Source organism: Takifugu rubripes, chromosome 15 (assembly GCF_901000725.2).
Source record: "Takifugu rubripes chromosome 15, fTakRub1.2, whole genome shotgun sequence".
Classification (NCBI taxonomy): Eukaryota; Metazoa; Chordata; class Actinopteri; order Tetraodontiformes; family Tetraodontidae; genus Takifugu; species Takifugu rubripes.
Window position 1 is genome coordinate 7816832 of NC_042299.1, and position 21444 is coordinate 7838275.

At 50.5% G+C, this 21444-nt stretch overlaps 3 protein-coding genes across 7 annotated transcripts; 2 read left to right on the forward strand and 1 right to left on the reverse strand.

Moving 5' to 3' along the window:
* Nucleotides 1–310: 310 nt before the first annotated feature.
* Nucleotides 311–3245, forward strand: LOC101066724 (RNA-binding protein 41). Its single transcript, XM_011611226.2, has 7 exons — nt 311–460; nt 1149–1265; nt 1471–1672; nt 1898–2102; nt 2274–2746; nt 2838–2985; nt 3061–3245. The coding sequence occupies exons 1-7, from the start codon at nt 453–455 to the stop codon at nt 3177–3179; spliced, it is 1272 nt and encodes a 423-aa protein (XP_011609528.2). The 5' UTR covers nt 311–452; the 3' UTR covers nt 3180–3245.
* A 601-nt stretch (nt 3246–3846) lies between these two features.
* LOC115246461 (claudin-14-like) lies at nt 3847–7118 on the reverse strand. Of its 3 annotated transcripts, none has more exons than XM_029847905.1 (3): nt 6666–7118; nt 5674–6023; nt 3847–5425 (listed from the first exon to the last, which is right to left on the reverse strand). In XM_029847905.1, exon 3 carries the CDS (start codon nt 5415–5417, stop codon nt 4617–4619), a length of 801 nt encoding a protein of 266 aa, XP_029703765.1. In that variant the 5' UTR covers nt 5418–5425; nt 5674–6023; nt 6666–7118; the 3' UTR covers nt 3847–4616. The 3 variants fall into 3 exon arrangements, with proteins under 3 accessions (XP_029703765.1, XP_029703764.1, XP_029703763.1); XM_029847904.1 differs by having other exon boundaries at nt 3847–5422; nt 5687–6023; nt 6666–7111; XM_029847903.1 differs by having other exon boundaries at nt 5687–6023; nt 6666–7109.
* A 1495-nt stretch (nt 7119–8613) lies between these two features.
* On the forward strand, nt 8614–21430 carry LOC101067176 (CAP-Gly domain-containing linker protein 2). 3 transcript variants are annotated; one of them, XM_011611227.2, is made up of 18 exons: nt 8614–9083; nt 10509–10725; nt 13930–14441; nt 15579–15703; nt 15815–16028; nt 16403–16600; nt 16669–16772; nt 16864–16924; nt 17227–17277; nt 18071–18376; nt 18542–19096; nt 19166–19223; nt 19316–19399; nt 19469–19625; nt 19705–19864; nt 19955–20143; nt 20377–20440; nt 20520–21430. In XM_011611227.2, exons 2-18 carry the CDS (start codon nt 10617–10619, stop codon nt 20534–20536), a joined length of 2964 nt encoding a protein of 987 aa, XP_011609529.2. In that variant the 5' UTR covers nt 8614–9083; nt 10509–10616; the 3' UTR covers nt 20537–21430. The 3 variants fall into 3 exon arrangements, with proteins under 3 accessions (XP_011609529.2, XP_003970946.3, XP_011609530.2); XM_003970897.3 differs by having other exon boundaries at nt 20377–20436; XM_011611228.2 differs by lacking the exon at nt 17227–17277 and having other exon boundaries at nt 8615–9083.
* The last annotated feature ends 14 nt before the right edge of the window (nt 21431–21444 follow it).

Here is a 21444-nt window from a genome sequence, read left to right on the forward strand (position 1 = left end):
GTCACTCAGCAGGCTAATTGAGGACACTTGAGCTGGACGGGGAGGGGGCGACAATAAGAGGTTTACAGCGTGCATATATACGCACGGAGGAAGGCTTTGCAGCAAAACACTCTGTAAAATATCTCCCATTAACTCAAACATGCATCCTGAAAAATCGCACTTTCGTTACCACACCCTTTGTTAACAAACAGGGCGGGGTACAAACCAATAAATCTAGTATCTTTTTAGACGACATTGGATTAAAATATCCCCCATGGTATAAAACCATCTATTTTAGACATCTGTATTTTGAAAATTTGTATTTTGAGAATTTTTCCCGTTTTAAAACGCGAACATGTTAAAGTGCCCCAGATTAAGCGTGTCGCATCATTTTATTCGATTTATACAAATGGCGATTTTACTACATTTCCCATGATTCAATGTAACGGAAACAGGAAATACCAAGCGGAACTATGCGAAGGTAAACAAAGCTGTTAGCTTATTACGGTAGTTTGTAAAATATGTATTTTAAAGAAACACGTTTGTTTGTAAGTTTTGTAATAACAGAAAAAAATGAGAGGATTTAATTTGTGTAATATTTTTTCGCTTCACTAAAGTCCTGTTATCATGGAAATGAATATCGCTAAGAGCTAGCGTTAGCTCGCCTTCACAAATCGAATTCCATGTGCCATTAGATTTATAAGGCATTTAACTTGATTTAATAAATTAGACGCAGTTTATAGTTTAACACTGATTGTTGTCTTATTCGAGCAATTATTCTCTTTCACGTCCGACACTGACGTTTACTGGACCTTTTAATGTAACCATTAGAAATAGACTTTATATCTGGATTTACGCGTTGATGTTTAATTTAACGCGTGTGGAGCGTGTGAAATCCATTTTCAGCCTTTTCTACTGTTTTCAAACCCGAATTATTCCAATTAGTGCTGACATTGGTTGTTCCCTACAATTTTTTCTTTAATGATAATAGGACCTCATATTGCCACTAACTAACTCTTCATGTCGTGTTTATTTGTTTGTGTGGGAGTCAGAATTAATTACTGATAACAGTTTTTATTCTAGGAGTCCCCTTATGAGGACAGAATAATGTCCTGAGTCCCCTGAAAAGGTGTCACATCTCCTGCTGTGCCTGTCTTCCCTCTGTCCAGAGTGAGCCGGCAGCCCTGTGAGGAGGGCCCGCTGCTGGACGACCAGGAGACCGAAGGCCAGCGGCAGCTCCACAGCCTCCTGCTGCAGCAGCTCCACACTCAGGCTGACGTCGAACGGTCAGAAACTCCTTTGGATCTCCAGACGATGATTTGTTGTTGAGCTGCAACCGTATATCTTGTATTTAATTCCCAGAGCCTATTGCAGATGTACGATCATGAAAATCTCCAAATGAGCTGTTAGCGTTTTGTGTTTCCTTTTTTTCATTTCCTTCTTTTTCAGTCCACAATGATGCACAAATGATTGCATTTATTTCTGTTCCAGATGTGTAGCCAAGAAGCAGTGCTTCGCCCCGGCGACGCTCTATCGGCCATTTGGGGAGCAGGCGGCTGGAGTGAGAAGCCTGTCCCAGTTTCAGGCCCTGCAGGACGGGGAGCAGGAGCTAGTTAGTCTGCGGGAGCTGGGACTCACAGATGCTGAGATCCAGCTGTGGCTAAAGAGAGAAACATCAGAGCAGGATGAGAAGGTACAAACCTGCGCTTATTAAGGGTGCACAGCTGATCATCATGAATAATAAATACTAACGGTATCATCTAAGAAACAGCATTTCACTGTTGTCGGGAAGATTTAGACACCAGCAGACACTGGTCAGGTCCCAGTTAGAGTCCTGCATTGTAAATGTGTCAGTCTGGTTTGTGTTAACGGGATTTTTAAATGTGTTTATTTAACCACATGCTTTGTCACCACGCAGCCACACGGTGTTCATGCAGCTCCGGGTGTGAAACAACAACGTCTGCAGGTCATCAGGGACAAGATCGCAGCCCGGGCAGAGCTGCTGTCCCGCCCTCAGCGGTTTGCCACCAGCCAGCCACTATCACGCCGCGAGATGGAGATAGAACAGGCGCTTTTCCAGGGAAAGGATCGTCTCGGATTCCTCACAGCACTTTATCACAGAGGTTCAGAGTTGCCTCTATGCATGAATATTCAATAGCGTGGGTTACTATTTACACTCTTGGTGGAGCTTTTAATAAGAACATTACATATAATATCAAAAAATGAAGTCAGTGCACCTAAATTTATCCAGAGTCCAGCTCAGAAAAAGCAGATGGAAGTTTTGTCCTTCACAGATGGAGATCACCAGAGCGGCCAGCAGGGGGATCCACCTCCTGACCCAGTAGGGTGTCTCTACAGAGACGTCCTCACCAAAGACAGACAAAATTCACCTGAAGCATCACAGGAAGAAACTAGCAGAACTGAATCTGTCCAATCAGGAGACTCCCGGAGTAGTGAAGAGACCTTCATCTATCAGCCTGAACCACAGGAGCAGAATGAGACTGCGTCACTTTCGTCTGAGTCTCAGTCGGATGTAGTTCAGGCTGGATACGACAGACCACCTCCTCCTGTTCCACGCCAGCTTAATATAAACCAACCAATCAGGAGTCTGCACGGAGCGGTGAGGACGGGGTCAGATGGCCCGCTCACCATCACCGGGGCGATCGAGACGATCTTGGATGAAGAAATCCTAAAAAATCGTGAATCCGACGAAGGAATCCGAAGTATCCCAAGATTCCAAAAGTACCAGCCAGGAAAACCATCGAAGGTATCAACAGTTTTATCTTTTGTGTTCCCTTGTGTTCCCATGGAAACCGGGTTTTCATATTGAGCGACTGAGGTAAGTTTCCTGTCTGCAGGTCCTCTGTGTGAAGAACCTGAGCAGACAGGCCTCAGTGGCCCAGTTGGTGGCGCTCTTTTCACGGTTTGAGAGGGAGAACCGGCCCCCGGTGCTGTACCGGCTGCTGACCGGGAGGATGAGGGGCCAGGCCTTCATCACTCTACCAGGTCAGAATATGTTCCACCACAGATGAGGGGCGAGCGCAGAACGACCTTGCATCTGCGTCTGTTTGTTTTCCACAGATGTCGAAACGGCCCAGAATGCTTTGCAGATGGTCCACGGATATCGTGGCCTGGGGAAACCTTTGGTGGTGGAGTTTGGTCGTGAACGACAAGAAGAGGAGAAGCAGGTCAACAGATAACGTCTCCAATCATTATGTGCTGCCATTAATTTATTTTTCTACATTAAAATATGTCACATGACTTCAGTCTTCTTCCTCATTTTTTTCATATTTCAACTCATCGTTTTATGATTTTTTATTTAAAATCCACTTGATTGTTGACAGTAGTTTTAAACTGGCGTCCGAAACCAGGAAGTGACTCTCAGCTCGTTGAGCTTCCTGTTGTGGCCGCTAGATGGAGACATTTAGCAACATCAGCATTAATTTAGAAAAAGAAAATTAAGTTAATGTCACAGAAAAATGATGCAGGAATTGTAAATATACTAATATATATATATTTGTATACTAAATATACAAATATACTAATTAATCGTCTCAATTGATCTATGAAAAACAAAAAGCTACAGCACCCTGTAAACACACCACAGAGATATTTAAAGTTGTTGTGGGAGAAAAAGATAAGTACTGTGAATAAATATATGAAGTCAGTGTACTTTTCATTTGGGTCAACTGACCAAGTAAATCTGACCTTTGGCCTAGTGACCCCGTTGCATCAATTTAGCTTTTATTTGTTCAGTTGTGTTTGTGTTGATGTGGTGTTTGTCTTCGGTTCAGGACTCTGAACTCTCCAGTCTCCTCATAGAAGATTATTTTTGACCTGGTTTTCTCACCAGCATCATAAAAAATGTCTACTTTAGTGTTTATTGTCTGGAATTCACACAATTGTTCCATCAATTAGAGTTGAAATATCCCTTGAAATCAAATTAAAGAGCAAAGAAATGTGGAGAAAAAAATCAGCGTCAATGTTACCAACAAAGAATTTAATGTAAAGAATCTGAGAAAACAAACTTACTTCCTCGTTTTCCCCCTGATACAAACTGTAAATGAAAATCACCTAATTAAAAGGCGTTTTTCCTTCTGTTTTAATTTGTTTTGAGCCCATCTGATGATTTTAGTCCAATAAGAATAAAAACAAACACTAAATTCAGGATTTAACATGAAAACAGGATCTGAATCCAGTCAGGAACGCTGACGTCTGAATTTCTATGTTTTAAACACAATATAATCATATTAAACACATTTCTTTAATCTGCTCTTGATTTTTCACACATTTCTGAAGAATCGTTTGGTTTTTCTGATTCCAAAAAGTTATTTACAGGAACAGTTGAGAATCAAGTTCTTTCATTTTCCTCCAAACTTTCTTCCTTTGAATCAATCGAAGCTGGTCGACAAACGTCGTAAAACCCGTCGTAGCGGTTCTCCCATCGACGGATGATTCTGAACCGTGGCGTTCTCCGGGTGCTGATGTTCTCCCGTGGACGGTTCCGCACTGACTTGTCCTCCGTCAGGGTTTTGTCCTCACTTTTCTCTCTTTTTGTCTTTACGTCAAACAAATGGTGTCAACTTTGGGTTGAATAAAGATTATTTGCATACAAACTAGTTTCACGGTTAAAAGTCTCAGACGTATCCTGTGATGTCATATCCTGCCGCTGCAGGCTTCTTGCCTCCTTGGTTTCCATGGAGACTGGGGTGGGAGCTGTCGCTGATAGTGCGGACCACCGCGCGGCCCCTGTTGGCGGCGCCGATGCCTCCTACCTGCAGGGTGGGGTTCCGGTAGGTCTGCGATGTGGTCCGTACGTTAGCCCCCACCGGGTACGGATACCCGCGGCCGTTCCGCCGCCTGCCGTCGTTCTCCTCAGAGCAGGACACGCACAGCATCCCTCCTCCCAGCATGGACATGAGTGACGACGCCAGGCCGACGTACAGACACTCCCCCAGCTCAAACTTCAGGCTGGAGGGTAAGTCCGGCCGGTAGAAGGTCTGGACCACCTCGTGAGTGGTCCACGCCACCGGTATAAGCGACAGGAAGCCCGCAGTGAGGAATAAGCCCCCGCCGACGCCGGCCACGCGACCCTTCACTGCGCCCAAACCCTCCAGGCAGACGGTGCACTGCATCCCCAGGACAGCCAGAGCGATGGCGAGGATGGACAGCACCAGCGAGATGACCATAAGCGCCCTGGAAGCCTGCATGTCGGAGGGCAGGGCCAGCATGGAGTTGTAGGTCTCGCACTGGAAGGCGCCGGTGCTCTGGTACACACACTCCATCCACAGGCCCCTCATGTTGCCCACCGCCGTCACGATGTTGGAGCCGATGTGGGCAGAGATCTGCCAGTAGGGCAGCACGGTGGAGACCATCGTTCCCAGCAGCCCGAACAGACCCAGGAAGAATCCCATCAGCTCCAGAGCTGCTGATGCCATGGCAACTGCTGGGAGGGGAGTGCAGGTAAATGGTCAGCTTCCTTCAGGCTGGCATCATCTGAGCTTTGATGTCGCCAGGTTGTATCCCAGAATTCCAATTTAGGTCCGTTTTAATTTTAAATGTGAAACCCTAACGACTAACATGGAAAAGCAGCTCTTTGATTTCTTAAACTTCAAAGAGATCGTTCCGAAGTGCAGCGCAGCAGATGGTGAGTGAAGGGTTAACGTAACGCATCTGTAAGAACCTCAGAAACACCTTTGTGCCTCACCTGAGGGTGAAGTTGTGAGGTGGAGGTGGAGAAACTGTAGCGACGACACCAGCGTGGTTCCACTCAGCTGCTTCGCCACAACGGTTCTGGCTCAGGAACGTTTTCCTCGTGTTTTGTCTGAATCCGCGTCCTCAGACGTTAGCTTCTCCAGAACTCCTCTGACGCTCCGAAATCTTCATCAGGCTGTTGGAGATGAGAGCTGCTCCGGGTTTGTTCTGACAGGTTCTAGTCCAGGATCCTGCCCGCGTTGAGAGCGACGCCGTCGGGCGCGTGTGCATCGTCCAGCAGGTTAATCATTGTCTCGTCGGTCATTTCCCCCCGAAACAGCAGCAGAATCCTGCAAAGAGCAAACGGTGGGCGGAGGAAGAGCATGAATATTTCAGCATTGTTGTTATTACTCAGAGTGAAAATGTTTAATTCAGGAAGTGTCGTTTGAATACAAAGGGCCCCAAACAGCAGCTTTCCTTTCATGGTGCTGCTCAAGTGTGAAGCAATCCTGAAAAATCCCCTTTCTTGGTGATTTAATTAAAGCGGTCCGAAGAACCAATCAGGAAAGAAAAGAGTTCTGAGGTTTTTTTTTCCTTTCACAACCCAGATTTCACCAAAACGTTTTGCTGGCGTCTAAACTGAGACCTGAGATTTGGGTGGAAACAGCCAAAAACAGCTTGGGATTTCTAAACTTCATCCTAGTTCTGATCCATTCAATTTTTCTATGTTTCGGGTTTTCAGAGAGTAATGACGTTCAAGTCAGTGTTGCTTGAATAACTGATGTAGAAGAGATGGAACAACAGAACCTTCAATTCTGATTATGCAGAGCTGGAACCAGAACATCAGAACCACTGACGTTCCACCTGACCTGCTCTCAGAACCCGGGTCAAAGGCCACGTTTGACAGTAAACACGATGGGTTCGCACTGTCATCACGTCCTATCTTAAAAACCTGACCCCGTCCATACAAACGCCAAACCACAAACACATACCACGTGACTGCAGGTAGCCCCGCCCCCTGGTGTCATCACAGCCTCCCAGGGTGTCTCTGTGGGTGTCCGTCGTGTTCCGCCGCTTGTGCTCCCAAACCAGCGGCCTGCGGTTCCTAAAACCTTCCACCCAGCAGCGCCAGCTCCATAATGGGATTATGATGTAATCCGGCCATTTTCCAAACGAGAAGTGAAGTGAGAGGGCAACGTCCACGTTCCCAGAAACACTGAGCCATTATTAAATTCCACACTGAGCCTTTATCCACTGGGTCAGGCCAGCACAGACCCGCCGGCGCACCACAAGGCCAGCAGTACGTGGACATTTGGACTAATCTGGACAGAAAGGAAAGGAAAAGCTTCGGAAGTGTGACAGGAAGCATCTTATCAGCGGTCAACTGTTCCAGGCAACGAAGTTGCTGTAATTCTGCATCTGCTGATAGACAGGAGACCAAAAACAACCTACATTTGGATCGGCTGCTTCGTGTTTAATTATTACAGAAACAAATGAATTATTAAATCAAACCATCTGAAACAACTGAAGCTTTTTTTTTTTGTTGGTTTCTGAATAATAAAATCAAAAATTTAATCTGGGGCTCTAAGGAAGGTGTGATTCTCATCTTTGTCGATAGGTGGCAGTACAGAGGCGAGCTGACGCGTCTTCAGAAGACGTTTAATAAGTGATTTGAATCCTAATAAAGAAACTTTAGAGAGTTTGAATAAAGTTATTTGATCTTGTGTATTTTTTTTTTGGGGGGGGGGGGGGTTGTTTCTAAAATGCGCATTTGTATCAAGTTAACCGGTTACATCAGCTGGTCGGACGTCAATTATTCATTTCTGAGAGTACAGCGACCCCCCGCGTCAAGGACGTATAATTGCACCCTGTAACATAAAAACTGGTCTTTGTTGGGGATTTTTGTTATGGGAAGCGGAAAGATAAACATTTAAAAAGTGGAGGCCAGTTGTTCAGCTATGATCATAAATATTATTCAAAACAAATCATGTTCTTCCTGTGGTGCCCACATGTCCCAGCACTCAAACTGGACCTGACTGGTGTGACGCCATTTTTTCCCTGTGCACAATAAGCATCAACTGTACCAAAGTCAGTTTTTAAACTAAACCTAAAGTGCTGACAAAACAACTCTAGTGATTCTGACAGCTCTGATGCAGTTGTTGACCTGATATTTGTGTGTTTCGGGATGTCTGCTAGCTTCGCTTAGCTTAGCTCACATCAAATGTAGCCCGTATATTTATAGCCACGAGGTGTAGAGCGACGTTTTATGTGCGTTTAAGTTTATCTGGAAACTTGACATTTACTGGACCAGTTGTATTTCCTAGACTCTAGTTGGTCCCTGAATGCATCACTTTCGTGCTAGTTACAGTAAACTGGGACTCGTCCGGTCTCACACGAGGCGACCGGTCCGTCAACAAACCGGAAACTCGGAAAATATGGACGCTAGATATCTTCGTTGAATAAAACAGAATTGATTAATTTTGGTCCTCTCAGTCTGCTGTAGATTAAAACTCGTTTGGTTTAAAAGCTCTCCATTCTAGAATGTATATATTTTAAAATATTTCAAAAACTTTTTTTATATTAAATACAATTTATATTAATTTATTGGTAATTTAAAACATTGGCTGCCTTTTTTCATCCATTCGGCTATGTAAAAATTAAAATGTCCTTCCAATAATGCCCATTTTCCTCCTTAATTTCTCTGTTGGAGGCTTTTCCCTGCAGTGAATTCACTTTAGTGTTAAATGGCGTTTTAATGTTTAAAATACGTTTGTTAATTTAACTACTGGTGCCGAAGGTAAAAGCTTCCCAAATGTATCGTAAATGTTTTTGAGCCCCGGTGAGAAAGGTCAGCGTGTTGGCTAAAACTCTCAGTAAAACCTAAATCCGATGAAGTTTGGTGGGAGTCCGCCGCTGGGAGAGGCTCGTTGTCTCTCGTCGGTGCCCCTGGAGGCTGCGTCCCGACCCCTTTGTTCAGTCTCGCCGGTGGGTTGAGTCACGGGGAGGCTGAGCTTACCCGACAACCACACTGCTGTCTGCGGTGCAACACCGACAGCGCCGAGCTCAATCTTCCGCCTCTTTTAACCCAAAAACGCAGTTTCTTATGCGCGGCGGTTCCGCGTCGGACCCAGTCTGCCGCCGTCGGCGCTTCTGTTCGGACTCTCTGCGTCCGCGTCGCAGCTGCTCCGGTTATCTTCCTGTAAATGACCCGGCAGGCTAACAGTTAGCCGGCGCCGGTTGTTGCCATCCTCCTCCCGGATCCACGCTGCTGCTGCTGACTCTGCCTCCCAGCTTCTGCTCAGCATCCATATTTGCATCCAGGGAGTGGCAGCCGACAACCGCCCTGCTCTCCGCCGACAGACGCAAACTTGGCCGGCTGTCGGACACCCCTCGGGCGGCGGTGATTTTGCGTGAGTATCTCTCATTGATTGTTGAATATTTGGGGTTTTATGGGGGTTTGGAGGGGAGGACGGCGAGTGTGGAGCCACGCTGCCGCAGTCACTACAACAATGGACCAAACCGGCTGCTTCTGTCTGAGCTGCGCGTTTCTCGTCATTTCAGCCGCTTTTCTGGAAAAATACTGACAGAAACGACAAAAACGGACAGAAGAAAGAGCCGAGACTGGATTCTCAGGCCTGATTTCTCACTTCAGCTGCGGGGAAATCATCCCTGTCGACCTGCTGTTGCAGCTAAAACCCTATTTGATTTATTTCTTCTCCTTTTGCTGTGCAGATTGTGGCTGAAATCGGCCCGTTCGCGTAATCCAGCGGTTCCAAAGCCCCAGACAGATGTGCTGGTTATTGAATGCATGAGCGGAATTGTGTCTTCTGGGTGGTTTGGGGCCACGGTTTTGTAGGCCAGGCTCCACTTTGACAGTCTGTGTTGCCTTGTCATGATTTTCTCCATTAACCAGCTGAAATGAGGTGAACTCGCTGCAGCTGTGTTATTGACACACTTCTAGAGCTTCCTGTCCAGATGTTGGTCTTCTTCTACCCAGTCCTGAACCTCCAGTAACACTTAAGGCAACAAGATCCGATTTCGCACTTAAATGCTCCAATTTCACTTTGATCTTTAAAGTTCGAGAGATTTTTGGGAGCCACATTAATGTAAATGACAAGAGAAGAAGAGTTTGGGACGTTAAATTGCGTCCAACTGTTCACCAGGAAGAAATCCAGCTGCTTTATGACACCTTTCTACTCCTTAAGGTTTCCTTGTTGCTGGTTGAACTCTGTAATTTCCCTGACCAGCAGGTGACGTACAAACGCGTGACGTGGCCTCCGTCTCCGCTCTGTCCTCCTACTCTCAGGGTCATTATGGGATCTGTTTACAGCAACGTTCCCAGTTGAATCCGGCTACGTAGGAGAGAGACAACGGAAAAAAACGACCCTTTTTTAAACAGTTTCCAGATCAACGTGGCTGGTTTACTTGGTTTGGAGGTTTAGCCTCACCTGAGGACATCTGAGACACTGAAAACCAGGACAGTGCTACTCCACACCAGCAGGGGGCGATAGTTTGTGTATGTAGTCCACCACGATGCGAAGACCTGTGCACGTATTTATCATCTTATTGGATGTCAACGTATTTAAATATTTAAGCAAGCTGACGACAGTTACTCACTTGAGCGGAGGAGTTGTTAGCATTTAGCAACGACTTTTAACTTGTGAAGAGGATTTCAGCTGAGGAATTATCAGTGAAGGTTCAACAGTTTGGTAAAATATGGGTGATTTCATGTCGAGGTTAAAGTCCTCCGGTGGAGGAACATCACAGGACGGGCTGCGATCATACACGTTATTGATCTGTCATCCTTTAATATCCTGCTTTTATCCCTCCATTAGATGAACATGGAGATCGGGAGCCACCTCCTCCACGTCTAGTCTGTGATCTGTGATCTTCCGCTGGCCCTGGGCTCCGACCTCCTCCGTCCTGCTACTGTAGAAAAAAACATGCTGAAGTCCAGTGGACTGAAAATCCCCGGCCGGGGGCCCAAACATTCCAGCCCGATGGGGAGAACCTCCGCTGGTGGAACGTCCAGCCCCGTCGTCCCTAAAGACAGTAAGGACCCGAGGAGCTAATGTGACTGGTTTGTTCCGTGTCCTCAGCGGAGGTGGTTTCTTCCGTTTGTGTTGGTGACTCAGGAGAACGCAGCTGTGTCTAGTTACGCAGGACGTCTCCGCTACGACCAGTTAGCATCTGAAAAAACAAAGATGCCTCTGGGTGCGCTAACGAGGGTTCCTGTTGCGGCACGCACCGGGGATTGCGTTAGCATTGTTGCACCACTACCACCGCGCTTAGACGTGTGTTAAGACGTGTGCTCTTCTATCTGCATAGCGGCAGCGGTTTAAAAAAAAAAAAACCCTGCCTTTAACAGGCTGAAATCAGTTTAGACCCCGTTGTTGTTTATACGAAGAAATCAGTGAATTTCACTGATATGAGCTCTGATCTAGTGTTGCTGTCGGGACGTAAACAGGAAGTTGATAACTGCTAATGCTAGCTGCCGCCCGAGGACGACTGGCTGTGGTGTGAAATGCGACGCGGCGGCGCTCCGACTCCTCGCTATCAGGCGTCTGCCTTTGGAGATTAAACAGGAAGTGGTGAGATTGGTGAGCGCATGCGTGACTCAGCGTTTTCATCTCCGATCCTTGTGAGAAGGGTGGAAAAGGGCAGAAACTTCCCGGTCAAGCTACCGGGAATCCCGCCGTTAGCTAAAGCGCGCCAGCGTGAACACCTCTTAAATGACTCACAGCTGTTTGCTGGTCCGACTCCACGTGACGGCCTCGACCTCGTTAGTTCTGCTGAATTACATCAGAAGAATGGAGGCCTGTTAGCATCAGAGTGTCCGTGGAGGCTTTTATCTGAGGCAGCTGAAGTGTGTCATGGTTCACGTCCAGGGAGGAATTTGACAGGAGCAACGGGGGAGAGCCGGAACGCAGGAAGTGTTTCCGTTACTGGACCTGAGAGGCGCCGTCAGCAGCCACATTTCGCTGCATCCTCCCGCTGGATCGCCCCCCCCCCCTTTAATCTGAGCAGAAGCTCTTTTTTTCTCTCCACCTGTGACGCTGCAGATTCTGAAATGATCCTGAACTGCTCTGCTCAGCAGATTAACAGTTGATCTCCTCCGGTTGCTCGTGGGCCTGTGGGAATGCGTGTTTGTTGCTCTTCCCTGCTGATTTATGAGGTCATCCACTCACATCCTGTTTGGAGATCCACAGCGATGACGCTCACTTTTGCTTCCTGGTTCCTCTGACTGGCGGGATTATTTTCCCAACCCTCGTCACTTTTTTTTTTGCTCCGATCCACAAACAAACTCAGAATTTAACCTGGTTTTCTCCGCTCGCTGCGTAAAGCAGCCGACCGAGGGAGGAACCGGCTTCTCCAGAGGGTTATTTTCATCTGAACGGCCTCCTGACCTCAGAGCCTGACCTCAGGCTCCTGGTTGTTGGTTTTGGCTGGAAGGCTGGTGGTGGGAGGCCTCCGTGTCTGGAGCTTGGCAGAGTTTAGTGAATTAAAGGAGTGAAAACAACAAGGAGCCAGTTAGAAGAAGCTGCTGGAAGCTTCTTCTAGCTCCCGTCTGGTCCCACTGTGTTGCTGCCTCAGAGTTTCTGACTTTAATACTGTCTTTGCTGAGCTAATACGAGGCTAACTGCAGCTGTGCTAACAGAACTTAGTATGGGAAGATCTGTAAGTGCGTGCAGAACGTTGATGTAATCACAGCTGTCCTGCCGCCTGGGGGGGGGGGGGGGGGATCTTTACCTGGATCGTGATCTTTTAAAAACGACCCTCTGTTGTTCAGAGACACAGAATCAGCCTCACGATGGACCCTGCAAACATCATGAATGAACAGTCCAAACGGAGAGACGAGGGGTGAGACGAGGGGTGAGACGAGGGGTGACGGGGTGAGCTGGGGGGGGGGGGCAGCTCTGGAGGCCTCATTGTGCAGCCCTGATGAATGGTGGGATTCAGATGGTGGTGGGAGGTGTCCGTGCACAATAGTCCAAGTAAGGGTTGCGTGTTCCCCTCGCTCGACCGTTGCCCCGGCAACCCAAATCATGGGTCGGTTCAGGTTTTTTTTTAAAATACCTCCCCGCGTCCGCCGGCCAGGATCACAAGTTGCTGCGGCTGAGGCGGCGCTCTGCACAAAACGACGCTTGTTTTGTGTCTGAGCTCGCCGCTCCTGTAGCCGCTCCTGTAGCTGCGTATCAGAAAATACGGATTGCGGTTAAAAATAAGCACAAAGCACTGAAATAGTTCAAACGAGACATTTATCAAACCGGAGAGGCTCCTCCAGCTACATCAGACGCTGGCACAGTTTAAAACTAACCCAGATAAGCCTTCCACCCCCGGTGGCGATTCTAGGTACTGCATGACACCCTTAAACCAGAGTCAAATCGGCTTCAGACGTCTCGTTAGCGTGATTGTTCTGGGCTACATCTGCATTACTGCTGCTGTGGGTGGAAGTAATGATACAGCTGTGCATCCAGCTGCAGGGAGCATCGCAAACAGGTCAGAGCCAGACAAGGTTACCCGCGATGCTAATGCACCATGACAGCGCACCCCGGAGTTAACCAGTGACCCGTTTACTCCTGTTATGATTATCAATAGCTTTTTGACTGACCGATGCGACCACTTCCTCTTCCGATAAGTTGGCAGGGATAAAATCAGTTCCAGTTTTCATTTCAAAATAAAAGTTTTTACTCTCGGTGAAAACGCACGCCGGTGGAACCTGACAGTTAGCGTAATTAGCTTTAGCCAGCGCAAACAGTTCAGCCACCGCCGATGAGGCTGCGTCCTACGGAAAAACTCACATTTATTCCAAAACCTCATCTGCGAGGGCCCCAAAAATGAGCAGTTTTCTCTTGAAAAGCCCCTTCTGAAGCGGCATTTGCTGCCAAACGCGTCTCACATGGCAGCATATGGGAGCAATTGAGGCAGAAAGTCCGACCAATGAGGCCTGCGGCGCCCCGGGCGCTCTCCGAGGGTGTCGGCGAGCCGATCCTGGCATCCGCCGTCCCCGCACACAAACGCAGGCTTTTGCTGGCAGCACGGTGCAGCAGACCGCATGCTAATGCTGCCTGCTCCGTTTAGAGGCCGCGGCGGTGGAGGAAAACAAAGATCATCTATCGGGCTAACGGGCACCTTCACAGGCGGCGTGATCGCCGGCCCGTCTCTGACCCAGATGAAGAGGAATGGACGTGATGAACTGATGAGACTTTTCCCCCACCGTTATTTATTTATTTGTGTGTGTGTGTGTTTCTGCAGGTTGTCCCCTCAAACCCACAACTCCCACCAAACTCTCCGAAGAGGGCGACGACATTTTAGGGGATTACGCCGTCGGCGAGCAGGTCTGGGTCAACGGCGTCAAACCGGGGGTTATAGCGTACCTGGGGGAGACCCAGTTCGCCCCTGGACAGTGGGCGGGGGTGATACTCAACGACCTAGTTGGCAAAAATGACGGCTCAGTGGGAGGAGTGCGCTACTTTGAGTGCCAGCCCCTCCAGGGCATCTTCACCCGGCCCTCCAAGCTCACCCGGCAGCCCATCGGCGAGGGGAGCGACAGCCAGTCCACGGAATCATTGTCGGTTCAGAATCAGGCTCAACAGGGCGGCGGCGGCGGCGGCGTCCCCCCCGGCCAACGGGTGGTGGTGCCCCTCAGAGAGGGTCTGCTGAACAGCGCGGTGAAGACGGGAAACGAGTCGGGGTCCAACATGTCCGACAGCGGCTCGGTGAAGAAGGGTGGCGACAAAGACCTTCGTGTTGGAGATCGAGTTCTGGTGAGTCGAACAGCCCAAAATCTCTGGGATCAACGTAGAACGAACACGCCGGCATGACGTCGCCACCGGCCTCGAAGTTACAGGCGCTTCCCGCCATTGAGCTAAGCTGTTAGCGTTAGCTAACGATGCTCCCGAGGTTGGAACGCGACAGCGCCGCAGTTTAGCCGGCAGCGTCCCCAGATAATCACGTAGAAGCTTTAATCTTCGGCACACGGGATGATTTTACCTTCCCCCTGAATGTCCAGCGTCACCGTTTTTGTCCGCCAATCTCCCGCCGAGGGTCACGTTTCTGTCCATTACTGACGGACGCCGGGGACGGTTACATCAGATCCTCCTGGAGGGTCAATAAAATCACTCTGGGTCACTTTCAGCACTTAAGAGCCGAGACGCCGTCGCTGACACATTGATCTGTTTCCAAAAGCCGAGTCCCTGTGATCCATCTGTGCTCCTGCTGGCGGCGCCTCCGGAACAAACGCCGTCCCGTCTGTACGTTGGCTGTACGGTCACGCACGGAAGAACGGCGCCCTCGGGAGAGCGTTGGCGAGCAAGAGGAGGTTCTCAGAGGACGCTTGTTTGACCTTGGCACGCCTTTGACCTGGCGGCGTGGAAACTCCGCCCTGGCGTGCAACCGGAGGCGGTAATCAGAGAGCTGATGGCGTTTGGATCTGCTGTGAAAGCAGATCTCCTGTGGATCATAGTGTGAAGGATCCTGAGAGCTGGTTCAGCGGGTGGCAGACAGGGGGCGCCGTTCTGGGACAAACCTTCACCTCAGATCCATCAGGATCTTCCCCTCATATACACGATGTCATTCTTGAAGTTCTGTTCAGCACAGCGGAGCCACTGGTTCCACTGGTTCCACTGGTGCCAAGTGGATCAGCTGCCGTCCGTGAGATCATTATTTCAGTCCGGACCGGCGTCATCCAGCCAGCCGGAACGCCGTTTCTGCCTCCGAGGAAGATGGGACGGAGCCCAAACATCTGCGGATCAAAGGAGATTAAAGTCTCTCCTCACGTTAATGAACCTGAGCTCCAGACGGACTTTTGATCCCATTTTTAATCTGAATGTTTTAATCTGACTCAAATTTCCCCAGTAAACTGAAACACGAGTGTGTGTGTGTGTGTGTGTGTGTGTGTTCAGGTCGGCGGCTCCAAGATGGGAGTCATACGCTACATAGGGGAGACCGACTTCGCCAAGGGGGAGTGGTGCGGCGTGGAGCTGGACGAGCCGCTGGGCAAGAACGACGGGGCGGTCGCTGGGACCAGGTAAACACACGCCTGTTTTTCCACCTTTGTGAGGACTCCCGCTCCAGGACGACCTCCCGGAGCCGTTGCCGACCTCGATGAGCCTCAGCTTTTCCTCGCCGTCTCTCTCAGATACTTTCAGTGTCTTCCCAAGTTCGGCCTGTTCGCTCCCGTCCACAAGGTGATCCGCATCGGCTTCCCCTCCACCAGCCCGGCCAAGGCCAAGAAGAGCAAGAGGATGGCCATGGGGGTGTCGTCGCTGGCCCACAGCCCCAGCAGCTCGTCCATCAGCTCCGTCAGCTCGGTGGCGTCCTCCGTGAGCGGGCGGCCGAGCCGAGCCGGCCTGGTGAGAGAGCTTTTGTTCCTCAGCAACAATTATGAACCCTGAATGTTGTTTCTTCTTCTTTTAAACCAAACAAAGGCAGTTCTCCATACAAAACACAAAGATACGTACAGATGACGTACGAGTACGTAATATTCCTGAAACACTACCCGCCTACCAACATTTATTTCTTGATTCTGTCATTAAATCAAAGAGGAGACGCCGCAGATCAGAGCAAAGCTGTCAAATGCCGCCATCTAGTGGCCAAAGACGAGTGATGCGCCTGTTATGTGTGGACAGGGCAGATCACGTTTAGGCTGGATCTTTAAATATGTCTGACCGTGGAATCACCTCCACATCAACAAGAAATAATCACGTTTGACGTTTCTTCTTCTCAGCTGACGGAGACGTCGTCACGCTACGCTCGTAAGATCTCTGGCACCACGGCGCTGCAGGAAGCCCTGAAGGAGAAGCAGCAACACATCGAGCAGCTGCTGGTCGAGCGCGACCTGGAGCGGGCCGAGATGGCCAAGGCCACCAGCCGCATCGTGGAGGTGGAGAAGGACCTGAGCGTCCTGAAGACGCAGCACGTACAGGTGAAACAGAGAGGACGTGAAGGCGTGAGCGGCGGTGTCCTAAATGTAAACGCGTGTGTCCTCCACAGTACGTCGCAGAGAACGAGAACAACCTCCTGCAGGTCCGAGGTGTGTTGGCCAGCGCTCAGAAAGACAAGCAGGAACTGGCCAATCAGCTGGAAGAGGAGAAAAGGTGCGCGTGACATCACAGTGAAACTTTAAAGATCGCCTTGGGTGTGTTGTCTCCCCCTGGCGTTCACTCATGGTACTGCACTGTTCTCCAGGAAAGTGGAGGATCTGCAGTTCAGAGTGGAGGAGGAATCCATCACCAAAGGAGACCTGGAGGTACTGATCTTCATTATTGATCACTCAACAAGATCTATAGTGGAATAAAATGCCTTCAGTTCTCTCCTAAAGGTGCAGACGCTCAACGATCTTCACGGGTTTTTTTCAGTAAACCTGAATTTAAGATTTGTATCAAATGATGCTGCAGGTGTGATTTAACAAAACTAAAAGTTCTCCAACTGGACGGCGTCGGGGCTGTAATCTCCTGCGGCGCTCGTCCTCAAAACGAGGACGTTTGTATTCCCAGGTTAGGGCAGCGTAAATTGTGGAACGTTTGCAGTAAGATCTGCTTCTGCCAACAGGGACGAGGTTCTAATGAGGCGGGTTCCGTGAGGTGGGGTCAGAGAACCAAGGTGACCAAAGCAAACGGGTTTGATCTTGATGTGCTGACGACCTGTCCTTGACCTTGAGGACATTAACCTTGCATCCTCGCTCTTCTCTCTGGTGTGTCGTGCTCTTCGGGAGCCAGTGAGGAACTCTGGTGGATTCTTCTCCCAGAGGACTGAACTGATCACATGATCTCGCTCTCCTTCTCTTCTTCTCTGACTCGTCCATGAGTGTTTGGACTTTTAGCTTCTCAACGTTTGCTCTGCTTGTAGATGACCAGAGAATGACTCCTCTCCTCTCACTCCTCTGCACGTTCTGAGCGTCGCAGGTGTTTGGACAGTGACGCGCCAAACCGTCGCCTGGTTCTTTAGGTTATCCTCTCTGGCGCCGCCTGACCTGTGACCCCGTGACCACTACTTCCTGTTGCGCAGCAATGTCGTCTCCATCCCCCCCCCCACCCCCGATTGGCTGAACAGCGCAGCAGGAAGGTTGAAGGTTCAAACGTTTTCGGGCCGTTTCCCACCTGAGGTGTCGCAGGAACGAGGGCGTGAATGCTGCGGCGTTCCGGTGGGCGTGGCCTAGATCGCGCTGGACGCGAGGGCCGGGACGCTCCCGCAGGTGTGCGGTCCTCGGCTCTGGTGCGGGACGCGGCGCGGTCTCAGGCGTGAGGAGCCGGAGCGGGTCACTGTCCACATACGCGGCGCCGCGTTTAGACGTTCTCCGCCTTCCTCCTCTGCTTCCGCCTTCTGACGTCAGAATTGTTCTGCTCCGCCGGCCGTGTCCAACCTTCCATGACCACTCTTCTTCTCTCCTGAGCAGCAAACCACAGTGGAGGAGCAGAGCCGCATCATCCAGCTGGAGGAGGAGCTCGGCCTCCGTAAAGCCGAGATCCAGAAGCTTCAGGCCCGACTCGGAGGAGCCGACGCCCAGTCGGAGTCTGTCCGCCGTGAGCCGATGAAGGAGAGCGGCGAGCTTGGAGAACAGCGGGAGACGGCCCTGGCGAGCCAGCGGGAGGTGGAGGCGCTGAAGGTGACGGTGGAGAGCAAGAACCAGGAGATCAGTGACATGAAGCTGAAAATCCAGCAGGTCTCCAAGGAAAACATGGAAATGATGGACATGTGGAAGGTATCTGCTCTTCTTCTGCCTGATTTTAGGGAAAGATGGAGAAGAAAAGCATCTCCTCCGCCCCCTGCTGGCGGCTGCAGACTCAGTTTAGGCCAGACTTGGTTCTTCTCAACACTATTCCATCAGATCCACCTGGTTTACTCTGATAACCTTCTCCCTCCTCAGGGTAAATTTGAAACTTTGGTGAGCGACCATCAGCGATCCATGGAGGAGCTGAAGGTCACTCTGAACAGCAGCCCCACGACACCGGCTGGCCAGGAGCCGGACGCCCAGGAGCTGAAGGCCACCCTGGAGGCCCTCAAGATGGAACATCAGCTGGAGATGGAGAACCTGAAGGCCAAGCACAAGATTGAAGCGGCCCTGCTGACCAAAGAACGAGAAGACCTCAGCACTCGTCTTCAGGAGCTGAAGGAGCAGCTGGCTGATCCCAACCAGGCTCGGAGGTCCGAACCAGAAGCCAGGAGCGGGAACCAAGCCCTGGAGGAGGTCAGCGAGAAGCTTCAGAAGGCCGAGCGAAGAGCCGCGGAGGCGGAGCAAGTGGAGGCGGAGCTGCGGCAGAAGCTGGAGCTTTCAGAGAAGAAGATGGTGGACTACGGGTCCCTGCAGAAGGCCCAGAGGGAGAGCCAGGAGGAGATCCAGAAACTGGAAGAGAAGCTGAGGGTGACGGCAAACCAGCTGCAGGCCGTCCAGGCCGACCGCTACAGCTCCCAGGACGCTAACGTGAGAACCGACCAATCGGGAAGCGGCTTCGAGTGCGGCCGACCTTCTAACGGCTCGTCTCTTCTCCAGGTGATAGAGGACAACGAAGTCTCAGAGGAGAAGATGAAGCTCAAGCAGAGCGTAGAAGGTATTGTCATGGCTACCGGTACCAGGGAGGGGGCGGAGTCACCGGGGAGGCCGCGTCACCGCCGCCCTCGTTGATCATTTCTCTTGTCGCAGAAACGATGGAGAAGTTGCAGAAGCGGGAGAAGGAGGTCTCGGCTCTCACGTCTCAGGTTGAAGGCCTCAAATCCCAGCTGGCAGGTAAACGCCGTGATGTCATCGGTCACCTGACCTTCTGACAGGCCTCACCAACGCCGCTGTGCTTCTCAGTTCTGGAGGGGAAAGTTCGCTCTGGGGAGAAGAAGGCCGAAGCGCTGGCGAAGGAGAAGGTACGCATGGAGGCGGAGCTGGAATCCATGACCAGGAAGTCCCATGATGCCTCTGGGCAGCTGGTCCACATCAGCCAGGAGCTGCTGAAGAAAGAGAGGTACGGAGACGCTGGCTAGCGCTGGCTAACACGCTAACCTCTGCAGCTCTGATGGAACTTCTGGTTCTTCTGAAACCAGGAGTCTGAACGAGCTGAGGGTGCTGGTGATGGAGTCCAAGCGCCACTCGCGGGAGCTGGAGAAAGACCTGGCCAGAGACGTCCACAAGGCCGAGTGGAAGATGAAGGAGCAGAAGCTCGAGGACGACATCAAGACGCTGCGCGAGAAGCTGCTGCTGCTGGTGAGCGTCTGCATTTGTTCTCCGCTGTTCTTTTAGACCACGTTTGTGCCTCCGAACCAGAAGCCGAAACGCATCACTTCCTGCCTCCAGGATCGAGAGAGGTCTTCTCCTGACCACCGGCGCTACTCCATGTTGGAGCCGTCAGCGCTGGATTCGGAGATGAGCCGCCTGCGCCAGCGTCTGCTCAGCACCGAGGACGCCCTGAGGAACGCCTTAGAACACAACCAGCAGGTGGACCAGCTGGTCCAGGCCATGAGGAGACACCCAGAAAAGAGCCCGGTAACGCTGGCGGGTGGCTGGAAAAACACGGAAGGACGATCCACTCACATCCCATTCATGCTAAGCTAACACACGCTAGCTGTTTTTGCGTTTACAATGCTAATGTTTTCGCGTTTACAATGCTAATGTCGTCACACGGTTGATTGCAGCGCATTAAAACATTTGTTCACCGTTCCTGCATTGTAGCGTCGCTGCCATAATTGTGGCTAAATCCGGCTAACGCTTGTTTTCAGGTGCGCGGCGCGAACTCCGCTAACGGGATCCATCACCAGGAGACCGACGGTCCTCGTGAAGTTGGTATTTCACCGTCTTTGACCGCGTTTGGACGCTCTTCTTGAATGTCCGGACTAACGTCCTGGTTTTGTTTCTGGCGCAGGAGCAGCACTGATGTGAGCTTGAGCGAGGGGGCGGGGCCTGAGGCGCATGGAGGCGGAGCCTCCGGTGAGGAGGAGGCTTCAGTATAAAAACCAAAAGAGCCGATCTCAGCGAAGAACTATGTAAAGAATGTGGGAACGCTGGAACCTTCCTGAGAACGTTTCCGGACATCCAGCCTCCACGCTCTTGTTTTATTTATTGTGATTCTCAGCTTTTGTAAGGAACCGCAGTGACGGAACGCCGGCGCCGGCCTGGGAACGCCGCCACGCCACCATAGTAGTGTCTTTAGAGAGCAGCTGTCCAGTGTTCACTCTTCTGAGGTTCTGGAGTATTAAAGAACCGTTCTAACGTTGATGTTCTCCTGCAGGTTCTTTAGTTTTCACCTTTACTGACTTTTAAAAAAAAAAAATCAGAATTCTGAGGAGAAGAAATTTTAGACTTTATCCGCCAGGTTTGAGTGTCCAAATGTTCTGATCCGAGCCGTGGGACCGGATCTAACCACATCCTGTGTTTGTCCTGGCCTGGTTCGCTCATTCTGAGCAGGTCGGGTCAGAACCGTGTGCTCTGGTTCTGACCCGGGCCCTCTCGTTCTCGCTGATGATGAAACCAAGAAGGTGCATTAATGGATCTAAAACGGATCCAAAACTTCGCCCCTCCGCCTGCGGGATCCGATGGGTCCGGTTAGCCGCCGCTGATGCTCAACATTCCCTGAGACCCGGTTCAGGTCCCGGTTGTCCCGTCCGTGTCTTTGCACCACAACATCTGGCCACATCTGGATTTGCTGATGTTGGAACTGTAAAGTCTTCCACTCTGATCCGAGCTCCTTCTAGGTTGCTGTTGCTCTTTATTTTATTTTATTTGGGGGGTGAAGATGATGCGGGATTGACTCATTAAATATTAACGAGGCAGAAACATCTGGTGGTCTT